At 33.0% G+C, this 18,136-nt stretch overlaps 1 protein-coding gene across 2 annotated transcripts in view; it reads left to right on the top strand.

The window, feature by feature from the left end:
* Nucleotides 1-11,178, top strand: part of PTAR1 (protein prenyltransferase alpha subunit repeat containing 1) — a 46,409-nt gene extending 35,231 nt beyond the window's left edge. For both annotated transcript variants that reach the window (XM_003761650.4, XM_023497552.2), the window contains 3 exons: nucleotides 779-992; nucleotides 6,746-7,056; nucleotides 10,008-11,178. In XM_003761650.4, the coding sequence (XP_003761698.1) occupies nucleotides 779-992; nucleotides 6,746-7,056; nucleotides 10,008-10,350 (868 nt within the window). In that variant the 3' untranslated portion in view covers nucleotides 10,351-11,178. The remainder of the gene's footprint in view (nucleotides 1-778; nucleotides 993-6,745; nucleotides 7,057-10,007) is intronic.
* Nucleotides 11,179-18,136: the final 6,958 nt, after the last annotated feature.

The following is an 18,136-nucleotide window of genomic DNA, read 5'->3' as shown; positions in this document are numbered from 1 at the left end:
GAACTTCTTAACATAAATTTTAAGTAGAAAAGAATCTTTGGGGATAAAATCAAAGGAAAATATTTTAAATCTTTTGAATTATTTAATAATCTGTAATTTGTCTTCCTGATTATTTATATGTAATAAGGTAGGATAGACTAGGAATCATGTTTAATGTGGTCAGTTATGGACTTAGATTTCTTTTCTTTTGAAAATATGTAACAGAATATCCTAAGTAGAAACAAAGGGAGTAGATAGTGTGTGACATGTAGACAAATATAAGGTCTTCCCAATATCTCTCTCCTCCCATTTTCCTAATTGTTTTTAATCACACTCTGAAAAATATTTAGTTTTGATGGGCTTAATGACATTCAATGAATTCTTGAAAGATACATATCATCATGTAATACAAACAGTAGTTGGATTTTTATTCATCTGAAAAAGTTTTGAATGAAGAAACAGTAATGAGTTTGTATGTTTGTTGTGCAAACCTTGCTAAGTGCAGGTAGACTAATCCAGCAAAAGGTTGGTCATCTGGTGATGATTTTTTTTTTTCTCCACTCATAGCAACTAACAAAGACATTAAAGGCTCAGCGGGAAAGCAATATTGTTGTTAATAATATATGTTCTTTAAGTATTGAAGTAGAAACGATTTAGTTTCTCTTTCTGCTCTCGTGATAAATTAGTATCCAAAAGTTGTTTGTTTGTTTTTTTTGTTTTTGTATTTCCTACCTCTGTCCCACCCCCAACCTCTGGCTTAATTTTTTCCAAACTTTACTCCCATACACTATTAATCCAGGAGATGGGTGCTACAGCAACTAATTCAGGAAAGCTCCTTACCCACTTTTGTGAAGAAAGAGAACTTGGCAACATTTCCCACAGAAAGAGTACAACAAATAGTGCAAGAGGAGATAGAGGTCTGTAATGAAGCTGCTGGGAGATACCCAAGTAATTACAATGCCTGGTCTCATCGCATCTGGGTATTGCAACACTTGGCAAAGCTAGATATCAAGGTATGTCAGTCATTTTGGCCAGAATGTTTGTGCATTATTAAATCTTACACTATCAGCTAGTACTAAGTTCTCAGTTCTTGATTTATCTGGGGATGTGGGGGATGAAGACAAAACAACAAATTCTATTAAACACCTGCTATGTGCCAGGCACTCTGCTAATTAAGCATATGTGTCTGTGTACATACAACCTAATGAAAGCATCTCACATTTATGTAGTATTTTACATAGTATAAAGTGTATCCCCTCTTGTCTCATAGGGTTAGGAAATAATATTCTCTGGTTAATGAAACTTGGTAGTTAGTAGATAATTGTTATATATACCATAAATGAATTATCAACTTTAATAGGATTAGAAAATAAGGTATATACTGAACATTAAAACTATACTTAGCATAGTTTTTTGTTAAATTCAGAGGACACTCTAGATTGTCATTTTGAACATTATATACATAAATAATAATAATTCACTAAGGTGAATTTAGCAGAATCTTTTAGTTTAGACTTGTTTTAGAATTTCTGTTTTTCAGGCTTTGGAGGCCAAGAATTCAGCTGTTAGTTTTCTCTCCAAAATTAATCTAAAACTCTTGACAAATCAAAGCACAGTTCCATTTGAATTTTCCCTGCCTTGCTGTAATTCAAAGAAAGCACTACTTAAATAAGTATACACATTTAAATGAATGAGATAGAGCTCACTGTGCTAGATTATTTGCATAGATCACAACTTTCAGATGTAGTAGCAGTCGTGTTCCCACAATTTTGATGTTCTGTATATTAAGGATCACAGATTTGGAGCCAAAAGGGACCTTAGCAAGTTCAGATGTGGAGTGACTAGTCCAAAGTCCCATGTATAAAAAGTACCAGAGTAGACATTTGAGCCTTTTCATAATGCTCCTTCCAAAAACATCACTACAGCCATTTAAGTTGCATGAGAGGGGAATTATTTTAGGTTACATAATTTCATATAACAGCATAAACTATTAATAATCATTCATTGGATGATAGATTTAGAACTGGAAAGGATTCAAACCCTGTTACATATAACCCTCTTATTTGACAGATGAGAAAACTGAGACATAGAGAAATTAAATGACTAGTTCAGGGTAGATGATTCAAAATGGCAAAGGGAAAGGAAGCAGTACACCTTAGCTCCCTACTGTTCCTTCTGTATAGTTATCTAGAAATTGCATCATAAATATGGAAATATGTTTAGAAGAATCACAAAATGTTTAACCTATACTGGATTACTTTGCTGTCTAGGGGAGGAAGGGAATAAAAAAGATGGAACGCAAGGTTTTGCAAGGGGGAATGTTGAAAACTATTTTTGCATGTATTTTTAAAAATAAAAAAAATATTATTTAAAAGAAAAATTGTATCTGACTGAATTCTGATTGAGAAAACAAAGACAAAGTTAGGGAGTCATTTTTTTAGCCCAAGGCTAACTTAGGGAGACAGAAAAGAAGTCTGCAGCATTGGGTGTAGGACTTGGCCATAAGCATGCACAGTATGGAGCTTATACTCCCTTAGCATTAGTGCTGAGAAAGATCTCGAAGATTCCCTCCACTTTGTGGAGTGCTATCTGACATCTCTGTTGTCAGCTACCCTGTCTTAGGTCACACAATCATGGTGGAAAGGAATAGTCATTGAGCATGGATCCTAACTCTGTATTGAGGAAGAAACAGACTCCAGAAACAGCTATGTGAGTCTGACTTGATAGCAGAACAACAATTCAGCTCAAACCTTTAGCCCAAAGTGTAAGGACTATGGTGCAGTAATAAGGACAGGAGTCCCAGACCAAAGAGGATCCAGCATTTTGTTCACTCTGAACTTGTAGTGACTGAGTCCAGCAGGTTCAGCTGAAACTCCCAAGCCAAGGTTAAGCCAAGAGATACAAACCTGAGTCAAAAATTTGCAGCGCTCAGGCCAGGAGAACAATAAGTACACTTTGACTTGGATCACTCCACTTTGAGAGGACTGGAAGCTTTCAGGGCCCTAGCCTAAGTTGTGAAAGGAGCCAAAGGATACGAGGACAAAAAATTAAATCACATATTCCTTCTCCCACTCCACCCCTTCCTCTGAAGTGTGTAGAGTATCACTAGTGTAAAATTAAGCATTAAGCTGTAAAAATAAGCAAAAATATCATGCTGCTTTTTGTGGTTTTTACACAAATTCAGTAAGAATTTCTAAAAGAGTTAAATCAAAAGTTTAAAAAAAGAACTAAAAAATATTTTAGAAATCAGTTGAAAATGGGAGGAGGGAAATGGGAAAAGAAGAGAGGACAAATAAAAAAAGCTATGAAAAGAAAATTGACAACTTGGGGAAAAAAGTACAAAATCTTCCTGAAGGCTTCATGAAAATTAGAACTGATCAAATGCAAGCTAATGATTCCATGAAACATCAAGAATTATTTTTAAGTGAAAAGACTGAAAAAAATAGAAGAAAATTAGAAATATGTCACAATAAATGTAGTTCACACAGTTAATATCTGGTGCAAGACTTGAACCCAAATCTTGCTACCTCCAAGTCCAGCATCCTTTCCTTTACATCATACTTCCTCCATGTTGTATTGGGGTCAATTGTGTAATTTCAATAGAAAGTAAGTTTTTTGAGATCAGGGTCTCTTTTTTTTGGGGGGGGGGAGGGAGGTTGGGGGGGGTGAAATTTTGTCTTTGTGTTTTTCAATCTTAGCACAGTGCCTTGCGAATTGTAGACACTTGACACATTCCTGTTAAGTTTGAATGAATACATTCCAGAAAACCAGAATAGTTCTTCATATTCTGGACTCGCTACTAGAATGGCTAGCTTTATTTTAAAAAACACGCTAACACTGCATGATCTGTCTATACTTTTAGATGTCTTCTAAAACCAAAGCTAGAAAATAAAAATTCTGGGAGAATAAAACATTTTATATATATTAGAAATTTTACTAGCTGGTCTCTAGTAAAAATATTTTTTTGAGATATACATATGTGTCTACATATTAAGATTAACTATATTTACATGTTGAAGTAAAAAATTCAATTTATAGTATTGCCCTCTTCCAACTTCTCACTGTGGTGTAGAAATGACCCTCCATTCCTATTAATAACCATGCAAGTATAGTGTGAGTCCTGACAAGTACAACCACTCTGGAATTTCAAGTATGAATCTAATAGGACTGGGCTTAGTTCGAAGACTCAATGATGAAATGATTAACTATGAGGTGATGAATTCTTTTGGCCATAACAACTAATTAGTGTGTTAGAATTGCCATCTTTGTTGGTAGAAGCTATATTTATACCCACAAAATACATTCTTAACATTCACCTTTTTTTTAAAGACAAATATTATCCAGGTTGTACCTTAAACCCTTACTTTCCATCTTTTCCCTGTCTTTCTTCAGTTTTTTCCCCCGCCTTTCTTTATTTTCTTCCTTTATAAAAGAAATTGTTCTGGCCCATAACACTGGGCCAGAACTCTGAACTTGAAACAAAGGATTCTTACAAGGTACTAGATCAGTGGAATTGATAAAGACAATAGTTATCTAATTTAGCACAGTTCAGTATGATTGATTTAATCCTACAAGGAGATGTTATGGGCCAGAACTTGAAACAAAGTACTAAGTGGAATTGAGGAGACAATGGTTAAATCTAGTTTAGCATTGATTTAATCCTACAACAAATAATGGTTACCTAGTGATATAATGATTGGTGTATACTCAGTGTGGGGCATATAAGCAAAAAGCTCTCAGGGCCAGCAAGATAAGCACACTAGAAGCTCTCAGAAGCTGAGACAGATTCATTCCATCTTCCACCTTTGTTGTGGCTGGAGGCTGAAGCAGAAATCCTTGGAAGTCGGGGAGATTCAGAAGCCAGAGAAGACAGGTGGGAGTTCAAGCTCTCTCAGAACCAAGGCCAGACTGAAAGGCTCTCCAGAAAGCTGTTCAGTCCCAAGAAGGAGATAATAAAGGATCTGGACTATAAGAAAGCTAACCGGGCCGCAGGAAAAGAGACAAGACTTGGAAAGAGACAATAAAGGATTTGGACTTTAATCCCTGGCTGCACTTGTGATTATTGAACTGAAAGGAAGGCTGCCTCCAGAGACCCCAAAAACCCCAACAAGAGAATATTACATTTTAGAGAGAATATTAATAACAAGAAAGTGTTTATCTGACTTAATAAAAGCTTTTCCATTCTTATCTATGCCTTGAAATGATTGAAGATTCTTCTTCAGCACATGCCTATGCACTCATGGAAGAATAAATAATGTAATAGACATTTCTGTTTTCAGTCTGAGAAAGCCTATTAAATTGAAATTGTCGTAAACCTTTTTATTTTCATTTGTTAGTTGTTTTGGAGGAGAAAATACTAATGAAGATTTCATATTTTTCCACCTCATTTAAACATTCCAGAAAATTAGTTATCTAAGAATTTTTCTTGTTAAATAAATTTCTTTAACACAGAAGTATTCAACTTAAGTAACCAGACAAAACCAGACAAAGCTAATAGGTTACAGCAAAGCTGTCCTTTGAATTAGTTATTCCACAAATATATGATTTTAAAATTGACTTTCTTTAGGAGCAAGTATTCTTTTGTTTACTTAATTTCAGCAAGTTGATTGATTGCAGGAATGATCTTATTTTCCAATGTCCATCTGTGGCATGAAGATAATAATTCCTCTGTAGAAGGAAGCATTTTTAAAAAACCTATATCATGTTTACTCCAGGTAAAACTATACTCTGAATTCCCATGTGATTTTTTTTTTTCCCTCTGTACTAGTCATTTGGCCCTTATTAATGTTTTTGTGTCATTTGTTAACTGTTCATTTGTTTATGTCTTATGTCTTTCAGGGCAGGGGCCATGTCTTACACATACATATTATGTTCCCCACAGCTCTTAGCTCAGTTTTATATTCGTAGTGTAGATCAGTGGTTCTCAAACTCTTTTTCTTAGTATCTTTATGGTATTAATAACTATTGAGAATATGTCCAAAGAGTTTTTGTTTATATGGGTAACAGAGTAGATATTTATCATAAATAGAAAAAAAACTAATTTTGAATTTGTAGACTCTCTGAAAGGGTTTCAGAGATCCTCCATGATTCACTGCACCACACTTTTTTTTTTTTTAATTTATGTCCATATGTAGGTAAATGCCTGAGAAATTGCTAGGAAAACCTAAAGAAGTTTTTATTTTGTCACATCTAATTTTTCCCCCATCTTCAGTATAATTGGGAGCCATAGTTCTCATTATTATTTGTACTGTGGCTCATATACATGTATGACCTCTCCTAGAATTATTGTTTTTATTTACCTTAATAAGAGTGAAATTATGTAAAGTGTTTCCTTTTTTAAAAGTGATCATTTTTCTTTTTATATATTGAGAAAATTGGGAGAGAAAGTTTAATAATTGGTTAAATTTTTAAATATTTCTAAGTTATGTTAATTTCTAAGATCTATTTATATATGTTTTGCCAAGTCTTGGGCATTATTTTAAATTTGTCTTTTCTTTGGGAGTGCTGTTTTAAGCAATATTAGTTAAACTCCTGGGAGGTGATTAATTGAATAGACTTTTTTTTAATCTACTTTTTGTAGATTAAATTTTTGTAGAGAAATTTGGTAGTCTTATTGGTGATAAGGTTTAAAAAAAAGAAAAGAAAATCATTAGTCATAGATAAATCTGAAGCCAACTGAAGAAAAAGAAATTATGTAGAAACTTGTTCTTACTTGTGTTTTTTTTTTTTTATTCTTTATCCCTTCTACCTTTTATCACTCCCTAAGATTCTTCTTGATGAACTGTCTTCCACCAAACATTGGGCATCCATGCATGTTTCAGATCACAGTGGATTTCACTACCGCCAGTTCTTATTAAAGTCTTTGATAAGCCAAACTGGGATTGACTGTGCTATATTGGAACAGAGCCCTTTAGTAAGTAAACAAATCCCAGATCTTCCAAAAGATGATGATGAAGAAGAAACGGCAACAGAGCACCACAGAGTAGTCGATCTTTCCCGTCTTCTAGAGGAAGAAGTAGAACTCAGCACAGATCTCATTGATAACTACCCAGGACATGAAACACTCTGGTGTCATAGGTAAGAGAAATCTATTTCCAAATCCTGAAGCTCCAAGACTGCTCCTCTGGAGCAGTGGAGTGAGCCTGCATCCAGTAGTAGTCTTATATTAACTGTTAAAGAGTTCACCTGCATTTGGGGTAGATGTTGTAATTGAACTTTTGGCTTAACTGAGAATTGCCAGATACATTCCTATGGAGAATTTTAAAAGCCCCAAGAGTAGCCAGGTGATGGTTAATACTTTTGTTAGTAGTCACAAGATTCTGCTAATCTTTGCCTGTGGTTTTTTTAAGAGGTTTTTATAATATTTAGTATCAGTTTATTTATTTTTTTCATTTTTCTTGAGTTACATGCAAAAACCATTTTTTAATATTCATTGATTTTTGTTTTAGTTTTGAATTCTAAATTCTATCCTTCCTTTTCTTCCTTTCCCCCCTCCCTGAGAAAGTCTGATATAGGTTATACATATGCAGTTACATAAAATATAGCCATATTAGTCATTTTGTTCTATAATGATTTTTACCAAATAGAATTTGTAGGTAGTTTGTTTTATCAATTCAATTCACCAAGCATTAGTAATTATCTGCTTCAGACCACACACTAAGACAAAATCCAAAATCTTTGCCATTGAGAATTCCCATCTTCTGTAGCTCCTCAGATTTTATGCCCATAAACTAAGTTACCTTATCTGCTTTTCTTGGAAGTTTGTTTGCTTTTTTTTTTTTAAGTTACTAGCACTTAGCATAATAGGCCCTTAATAGTTATTAAATTAATGACTTTTCAGAAGAGGAAATAACTTGCTAATAATCCCAGATAATAATAGCTAATATTTATGTAACATTCAAGAGTTTGCAAAGCATTTTTATGTATTATCTCTTTTGTCTTTGTGTTTTTCAGATCTGACTTAGTGTAAACTTTGTATAAGAGGACATCTCCTTTAGAAATAGATTATGCACTATGATTGAACTACAGCCCTCAGAATTCTATATCTCACATGATTTTCTCATTCTCAGTGGGAATAGTATTTTGTCATTATAAACAATAAGGGTACATTACCGTCATTTTTGTGTGTGTTTTAACTTTATCTTCATGATTTGATGACAAAGTTAACTTTATCTTCATGATGATTTCCTGTCAATAGAATGGAAGTGCTTCTATGGCAGAGACTTTTTGTTTTTTCATTCCGTAGCATCTTGTAAAGATGGTAATCAGCAAAGCTGACTCTATTTGAATAACTTCCTCAGGCAGTAAGATAAATTAAAACAATTTTTATTTATATGTTTTAAAATTATTGAAAGTTTTTTTCTTTCCTAGTCTGCTTAAATTTTCATATTGTTGGAACATTTCCTCTGCTGCTGTTCCACTGTTAGATAAAGTTAGAGGATTAATAGGAGATTTATCTCCCCTTGGGGCTGTTTACACAGTACATTCATTAATAATGATTTTTTTCTTAACCAAGGGTACATTAAAGGAAAAAACAAAATTAAACTTTTGAGTGATTAGGAAAATTGTTATAATGAAGAAAAAAAGTAAATAATACTTTTAAAAATAGGAGTCAGAAACCTTCCAAATCATAGACAGGTCTTTTGTCCTTTAAACTCCCTTTCCTTTAAAGTATGAGAAAGATATATTATATAGTAGGTTAGATAATGTATTACACTTCCAAAAAAATCCTATTCCACTGCTTTATTTTGACATGGAGATATGGTTGCATCAACAGTGTTTATGTTGTGATACATTCTACTTAAACTGTCCTAAAACTCTTGAGAAGCATTAGAAAGATAAGTGAAATAAACTCTAAAAGACTTAGAATAATTGCAGTAGAAATTGATGGTTATGGAAGGGCATATGATTTTCTGCCATAAATGTGTTCTTAAAAAGTTCAATTTAATTTGAAATAACTCTTGGATTATTTTGTTATTTTAAAAAATACTCCAGTCTATCATTTTTTTCTAAAGCAAATAACATTCTTATATGAACCATTACAGTGATATAACTTCAGGGTTTGTTTTGGAGGCTTGGAGGACAAGGGAGGACTTTTTTTTAACATATAATGTGTGTTAGGTACTCAGTGTTATCACATGAGAAGAGATGGCCGTAAGTATTTTGTAGTATAAACTTTAGGAGATGGGGAAGGGACTGCATCCATTTAACTTGTTTTGTTTTGTTTTGTTTTTTCCCAGCACCCATCATAGTAACCTACTAATTTATTTATTGCTGTCACCAAAAATAATCACTTGAAAGGGAACTTTCTGATGATGAACCTCAGATGAGGGTGGCACTCAGATAACAGACATATACAGCTTGTCATTCTTGGACTTAAAGCTTTCTTTAAAATTTGTGTTTTTCAAGCATAGCAGACAAAACTCTAAGGTTGAATTGGTGATTAGATTCAGGGAAAATGTTCACATGATTTCTGGATTATAAGGCAAACTACAATAATTGTACTTACAAAGTTGTACTTCTAGAGGAAAACCTAGGTAGAATTCATGATCTAAGCTCAAAGGGAAGGTGTTTTAATTCCTCTGATTCCTGAATTCTTGATTTTTGGTCATGCTGGTTAGATTGATTTTTTTTTTTTTTTTAATGCTGCATGGAATAACATTTTAGCAGAAATCATTTTCCTTTGTTTAAATATGGCATTCTGATTTTAATTTTGTAACAAACTTAAATTATCATCATCTGTTTCATAATTTTATAACCTCTTCTTCCCTATCCCCCCACAGCAAAGAAAATATTGTAAGAGTTTAAGTAATTTAAGGGCTACAAGACTGTACAGTATTTCACAGTTCTCAGGCATCATATTCTTCCCCACAAATAAAAATCTGTTGCAAAGGAATAAGCATATTGATTTGAAATTGGACTCTTGTGTTTGAATGCACCATCTTGATGCTTTTTTCAATATTGCCTGACCTAACTTTGACTATATTTTATTTTTTCTTTTCAATTCCTTGGCCTCTTCTTTTACAAAGGCGGCATGTGTTCTACCTTCAGCACCATTTAAACAATAAGCTTCCTCACAACCTAATGCGACTATCACCTGTGGAAAGCAGTGGTGGGACTTTAAATGACTTACATCTCAGCCCAGCAGTTTCTCATATGACTCAAGCCATGGATGTGGATGGCTTAAATGACTCTAACAAGCAAGGCTATTCCCAAGAAACTAAGCGATTAAAACGGACACCAACTCAGGACTTCCTTGGTATAGAAATGGAACACAGGTTTATTGAACAAATTTTGTCCACCTCCCGAAATGTAGAGCAAGCCAGATTTGCTAATGCTTATAGGAAATGGCTGGTTACTTTGAGTCAGTGAAAGAGATGAAGGTCCTGCAAGGTTTTACTTTTAGTAAAATTTACTTATTTTTTTTTTCTTACACAGTTGTACATACTGGTTCTGGTATTGGTTCCTCACCCTTTATGTTCAATTTTAAGGTTTGTTGGAAGACTCTTACATCATTTAGGAACATCATTAGAGCTATTCTTTTGTGGGAAAAAACCAAAAACATTTTCCTACTGAATAATGAGATTAAAATTTTGAGATAAAAAAATTTATATCCTTTGCATTTCTACTTTGGGCAACTTCATATTCTATTGTGATTTTTTTTCTTTTTTCTTTTTTTTTGTTGGGAAGTTTATTTATTAACTTGCAATTATTAAAGAAAAGCCTTTAAAACATAATAGTTTCTAATGACTAACAGTTTTTGGTTTGGGAAACAAAGATGGATATGTGAAAATAAAAACAAATTCTGACTCTAATATGCTCTAGTTGTAGACTAAACTAACTGAAGTCAGTAAAGTTGGGTTTTAAGCATAAGACCCTTTTCAGAGATAACCAATTTATCAAAGGATTATTAATTTTATACTCTAAGAGTTTTATTACTGTAGTAGTAGAAAATTATTTTTATTATTCATTCTGGTTATTTTTCCTTTTAATTGGCATAGGCTACAAACACCCAACTTAAACCCTTGTAATTAGGTGTTTTGTACCAAGTTAAGTTTTTGTTTTTGTTGTATTTAATTCTTACTATCTTCCTTCATAGATTTGTTGGCTTGGGAAATCAGATTAATTAAACAGGGAAATTTAGGGGGAGCTAGATAGCACAGTGGATAAAGCACCCTCCTTAAAGTCAGGAGAACCTGACTTCAAATGCAGCCTCAGACACTTAATATTTCCTAGCTGTGTGACCCTGGGAAAGTCACTTAACCCCATTAATTCCCTCAGCAAAAATAAATAAATAAGCAGGGAAATTTGTTTGTAAAAAGTTCACCTTAAATTTACTTTATTGATTTACCAAATCAACAAACCATTATTTTATTTTTGAAAATTCTAATGAGGTAAATATTAAAGATTCTGAGAAAAAATAAATGTAGGGGCATTTTAAGAAATAAGTTAAAACATTTACTTATATCCATTGTCAAAGACTCTATTTATAGATATTTTAAAACCAAGGATTCAGTCCAAGGGTATCTTTCTTGCTTTCCTTGAACCTCAAGGGTTGAAAATAGTAGAGGGAAATACTATTCTCCCTGTGTTTTATTTTGCTAATTTTAAGTGTCCATCTATAGCTAATTTTTTTCTCCTTCTTCATTATTTGTTCCTTTTTGTCATAACCCTTTGTTATTTCTTATCATTTACTCTCTTTTTTGTTTTTATATTGTTTTCCTTTCTGTATTCCTTCACAAAAAGTACCCCACCTTTCTTTCTTGTCTCACAGAAAAAGAACCAGGAAGGATATATGTGTAAGATCAGTTCTATTAGTAACAAATTGACAGAAGTTGCTGACCAAGATGAGAATACTTTCAAACCCCTGGCTCTTGGGGAGGGATGTGAGCAGTAGAACAAGAAATGCAACCTTACCCTACCTCCTTTGTTTCCAAGTTTCACTTTCTCAATGTGGGGAAAAAAGGATCCAGGAGAAAGATAGATTCCTGTTATTTCATTCTTATGAAAATCTCAGATTAACTTTAAGGCAGTATAGGATAGTGGAAAAAGTCCTGGATTTTGAATTTAAGATCATGATTTCCCATCTCTACTACTTACTATCTGATAACTTTGGGCAAGTCACTTTAGCTCCTAGACCTCAGTTTTTGGTTTTTGTTTTTTAACCTGTAAATGAAATCATTGGTTCTTTCCAACTGTAAAGCCTGTGATCTTGTAATTGAGATAAATTTCTTTTCAGGGGTTATGACATTTATCTTTTATTTTGGCATCATAGCTCTGTTGAGTGACAATCAGACAGTGAGCCTTAACAGGGTCCCAGGAAATATTGGCCAGCCTGGCCTTAGTAGACCTAGAGACCTTAAAAGTGTGACCACTTGCTGCTGGGCTTCTTTCTTGGGGCAAAAGTGGCTCTTTTTCAGACCTTTCAATGTATATCCTTATGAATATATAATCCTATGCCCTAATACACAAAGCCCTTTTCAGCAGAAGTTCCTGAATCTAATACCTCAGGGTCTTGACCTCTATGATTAATCATAGCTTCAGATTCTTTCTTAGTGGTTACATAGAGGTGGAGAAGATATAGCAGGTTCAATCCATCCTGCTAGTGTACATAGCCAACTATTGCCAACATATAGTATTAATTTCAGTTTATTTTCTAAGCTTAATTTTGAATGTCCTCAATAATAGACTTCTCACATTTTCATGAATATTTGAGAAAAATTACTGGAATTTTTCAGTAGCAAAATGAAACTTTTTGGCCTAGTTTTTCCATCCTTAAAAATGTTCTTATGAATTCAGAACTTTCTTATACCTTCTTTAGAACAACTTCCATTTTAGTATGGATAGCCTTCAGGTATTTCAAGGCTCTGTCATATCCCTAATTGAAATAATTCCATTCTTAAATCTGCATTGGTCTCCTGTCTTTTTAGGAAGTTTAGAGCAATGAGTGATTATTGATGGAGAGAAGGAAGTGCTTGGTGTCAGAAATTTCTGTGCTAATTTTTTTCTATAATCAGCATGTGTTATGTTCACTTTAAAAAAAAAAAAAGTAAGGATACGTGTGAGCCCAAGGGATTCCTCTGCCAAAAACCCCCAACGATTTCTGTGATGACCACACTAGCACCCAGGATACCTTAGAATCAGCCAGAGTCAGGATAAACAAAAGTCCTTAGTCTTTATTCTTGGTCTTTAGGGGTAGGAGTGAAGAGGATGCAAGTAGGAGCTCTTCAACTGCCTTCTTCCTCGTCCACGGCCAAAGTGAGTCTGGCTAGTTTTACTACACCCTCTAGTCCCTCCTACAATCTTCTGTATACACCAATCATCGAGCCAACACAGGATAGTGGGAAGGGCCATTTTTCCAAGCATATCCCCATAAAAGTATTGTCCAATCGATAGTTAGCCTCCTGCTTGGCTGTCCTGACCTCAGTGCATCGATTCAAGAGTTTCAGCCCTCTACAAATTTTATTGTAAGTGGCATTGATTCTTAACAAACTCTAGTAGTATAGTACAAATAATTCTTTAACAGGAAACAGTAATAGAGAAATGGGAATAAATAAGATCCTTTGTGATAGAAGGTTGTATATTAAAATAGGCCCTTTTTTTCTATAAAAGTAAAAGGGGGGGATGTCTATAAGCAGAGTGGCTATTCTCTATATAAAAAGGCCACCTCATCCTCATGGCAAAAAATGCAGCCAAAGTAGCACCCATAGTCAGGAATTCAGAATGACCCTAAATGAAATTAAACTAGCCTTGTAAATCTTAGGGTTTTTCCCCCTCCCCGAAGGTTTTCTGTTTTTCAGATGCATTATTTACAAACTATACTGTGTGTTTTGTTCATGAAATACTTAGAATATGAGATAGTGAGGAAATACCCTCTTCCAATTCAAGTTCAATTTACAACTTTAGATAGTTGCCTAGAACATTGAGAATTTAGGTGATTTGCCAAGGATCACATGACCGAGGCAAGACAAATTCTGGTCTAACTGGTTTTGGGGTCAGCTCTCTATCTCCTACCGCTTTGCCTCTCAAAGACGATAATGAAATGATTAATTTCAGCAATATATGTATATGTGTGTGTAAATCTACATATTTGAAAAATATCTTTCACAACTGGAAATTTTTATTTAGGTTCTGGTTTAACATCCCATTTGGGAAAGGTGATATGAACATTGGTTAAGTATTCTTCCAGGCATAGTTGTTAAAAAGTGCCTGAAAGTTCTAAAGCCAGTTTTCACTCCTTTGACTCTTTTAATGTGTCAGAATCAGATCTTAAGAGGGCAATATTTTTGTACCTGTGAGGTTTACCTGTTTGTTGAGATATATATTAGATATATCCGTTTGCTTTTTTTCTCAATTTGTGAACAACAAAATCTGTCTTTTCAAATATTTCTTAAACTCACTACTGTGTCATTAGGGAAGCTAATCTAGACTTTAAAAGTCTTTTTTTCTCATTCCTGCTTTGGAAATTTAATTTAAGGTCCCATGAAGTTAGAATCAGAAAAAGAAAAAATAAAATAACTGATTTGGATTGCTGCCGTCGTGTTATAAAATGAGGATTTTTGTTCGTACTGATCTATTCCAAAATTCATTAACATATAAGAAATGGCATCTTTTTTCTACAGTGGCTTTTTGTGTGTGCTTCTCAAAGAAGTGCCCATGTAACATGTTTGGAGTGTTCCTTGAGTTCAGGTCATATGATGTGTTTAGGTCACTTCCAGTTGACCAGAGATATACACACATATATACTTATATGTATACTATTTACATATATACAAATACATACATGCTTTTGATTTATTTTTAAGATGCATTGTGATGCAAGAAAAATAATTTCTAATTCCCATCTTTTTTTTTTCCCCCACCCAGTAATGTATGTGATCTAATGCTAAACTTGTTGGATTGTCATTGTCTCCTGTGCCTCAGTTTCTTTATTTTCTAGAGGAAAATAGTAACATTTTACCAAGACAAGTATAGTCATTTATATGATCTTTTCCTCCAGAAGATATTTCGAATCAACTGTGTTAACATGTCCTTAAATTTAAAAAAAAATTTCCATGAAGCAAATTTTGCAAGAGAATTAAAATAATTTTTGATAGTTGCATCTTTTTATTTTCATACGAGATTCTCAGATGAATTTACTTTACATCTATTAGTACCTTAGAGTGCCTCATCCCCAGTGTACAATGTGCTCTAGAGTCCTATTTTATGGAGGAAGGAGTTGAGCTATAGAAATCAGTGGAAAATTTTAGTCAACATATAAGTTGTAAAAAAGAAAGCCATAATCAGACCTATGGAAAGATATAGTAAAAAGAGCCCTAAATTTAAAATTCATCTGCTAGTTTTTTACTACCTGTGTGGCTTGTGCAAGTCACTTAACTTCTGGCCCTCATTTTTTTTACCTCTTAAATAAAAAGACTTGAACTAAATGGTTGACTCTTAAATTGTTCCTTTCTTTACAGCCTATTAGTTCTCCTTTGTTTTTGAGGATTTAAAACATAACTTTTAACATAAAACATAATTTTGTTTATCAGAATGCCTGTATTCTTTGAAGCAGGAGTATAATTATTTAAATCTAATTTTAGAGGCAGAAGCCAATAACAATTTGAAGAATATTGACAGCTAAAGTGTCCAAGGAAGAAAGATATAAATTACTGGATATTAATAATTCTTGATTTCAGTAGACTTTTTAGTAAAGGGATTGTCATTTCTTGTGTTATAGGTTGTTGACTTGGACAGAGAGGATATTTTATGTATGTAGTAATTGAGGTTTCTAAGCCCTTTACCAAGAATTGGTTATTTCCATACAACCAAATTTTTTTCCCCCGTTTGAGGTAATCCACTTAAACAACTATCTATGTATTTTTAAGGGTTACCATGCAACCTTTTTACAAAAGGAGCTGTGTATTGCGTTCTAAAAGAAAGAACAGCATTATTTTAAGTTAATCCTTGCTGTATTGGTTTATTCAAAGCCTTAGTGCATTCAGAATTTCAGGCTTTTGATACAAAACAACTGAAAAAATATAAAATTATACAAAAGAAAATTTTAAATGTGATTGTTAAAGAGGTACAAGTAGTAAAAGAAAAAATAATTTTAAGTAATACTTTGTGGCTTAATAACACTTTTCTTACCCAAGATCCAAAAGTGCTTTACAAGGAAGTGTTAGAGCCATCAACATACAGTATGTTTTGTAGGCTAAGCAAACAATGAACAAATTATGATTCTGGGAATTTAGTCCTTTGAGCTTGCCTCCCATACCAACCTTTGGTACTATTAATTAATCAGGCTCAGGCTTACTTCCTTGTTACCACTATCAGAACCCAAACTCTTTAATCAGAAACATAAATTACAATAGTGAGGTAGCATAGTCTACTCAAGAAATCCTGTGCTTCCAAGAATATTAAGTGTAGACAGTTTATGCTTCCCAAATAATATAGTCAGTGATGCTAACCCTGACATTTCTTTTATTAGTGTGTAATTATTTCTCAGGGTATAGGATACTTAGTAAATTTAGGGTAAGCTTTTTATAGTTAGTGGCAAAAAACAAAAAAAAAGAAGCATAATTGCCTAGTATTACTAGCTCTCAACATTTTAGACTAGATAGTATTTTATATAAATCACTAGCTAATATAGGAGTTGGTAACCTGTTTTGAGACTGCCTTGTTGCACATCAGTGCTACTCCCATCTCCATAGTACATACTATGAGCATATTTTACTATGTATCATGTATGAAAATTATTTCTATATTTCCATCTTTTCTATGTTTCAGGAAAGGCAGGAGAGAATGTATCTGTTTTGTACTATCAGTTGCTATAGAATTAACAAATTTGAAAATTTGACAAGAATGAACACTAGAGGTATAAAAAATTAGCAAATGTTTTGTCTCAGACAATGTTTTTTGTTTTTGTCCATGCCATATTGTAGTTCACTATGAAGAACTAAATTATTAAATTGAGTTATTCTGTTATTTGGTTCTTCAGGTATGTAAGAATTGGAAGAAATATTTTACGCAAGAGAGTTTTGATAGAACATTATTATAGAGAAACAAATTATCTCTTGGGGTGGGGAAGACTGTTGTAAATGACTGTAAAAGTGCTTCTCCAACTACATAAACATAAGTAAAATTTAGATTATTCTGCTCCATAGAATATAAATACAAAATGAAATGAAACTTGGAATTTAGATTTATTTGATAGGTTTCCAAAGCATTTTGTTTTACATTCTCATAACCAAATTTTGACAAAACCTTTCTTCACGCAGTGTTGCTACATACAGACTTTCTGATTTTAAAACCTGAGATGAAAGGTTGACCCAGCTCACATGTGCCTGAATTAATCAGAAAGTTGTATCAGCCTTCTAACTCTGCTTTAGACATTATTCCCCTTCAGGGGAATGGGTAACCAGGATACTCTGGAACTTTTCATAACTACCATTAGAGTCAGCCTTAATGTGGGGCATGGCAATCACTTTCTCTAAATACTATGCAGTATTGTGCATAAATGTTTACTTTTTACATTATATAAAGTAATTTATATCAGATAAAATTTTTCATATCTTGAAAAAGACAAATGAACATATGAACAATTTTAAATCATTATTATGCACATTCATATTTATTAAGTATTCAGTTATTTCCCTCAGATCTCATTATGTTGCATTTGGTACAGGTATATTCTCATTTAATAAAATGTCAAGTGCAAGCAAAATGCAAATGCACATAATCAATGTTCAATATAATACTTACTAGCAAAATCACTGTGTCAGTTAAATTGACAATAAACCTTAAATAATGAAGGTGAATGTTGTCACCCATTCTTTGAATAGAGTTTAGTGAAATCATTTTACATTTTGACATTTTAAAGTTATAGTAAGATGAATTATTTTGACTTTGTTGTTTTAATTTTAAAATGTATTCAAAATAATAACATTTACTTAAAATATGGTCAAAGAAATAGAAATTGAAAAAATTAGGTTATATTCTCCAGCACATAATTTTTCATTAGATTTATCACTGTTTTTGAGAGAACTATTATAGTCTTAAAAGCTAATAAGATTATATTTTGATGTCAGGTATTATTTAGTTTAAGTGCCATCTGTTTCTTCCTAAATTGCTGTTGCTTCCCAATATATTTTTCTTAATGTATTACATAAATATTTAT

The sequence above is a fragment of the Sarcophilus harrisii genome, chromosome 1, assembly GCF_902635505.1.
Source record: "Sarcophilus harrisii chromosome 1, mSarHar1.11, whole genome shotgun sequence".
Lineage (NCBI taxonomy): Eukaryota > Metazoa > Chordata > Mammalia > Dasyuromorphia > Dasyuridae > Sarcophilus > Sarcophilus harrisii.
The sequence above is the reverse complement of the archived record's forward strand: the minus strand, read 5'-3'. Positions and strand labels throughout refer to the sequence as shown.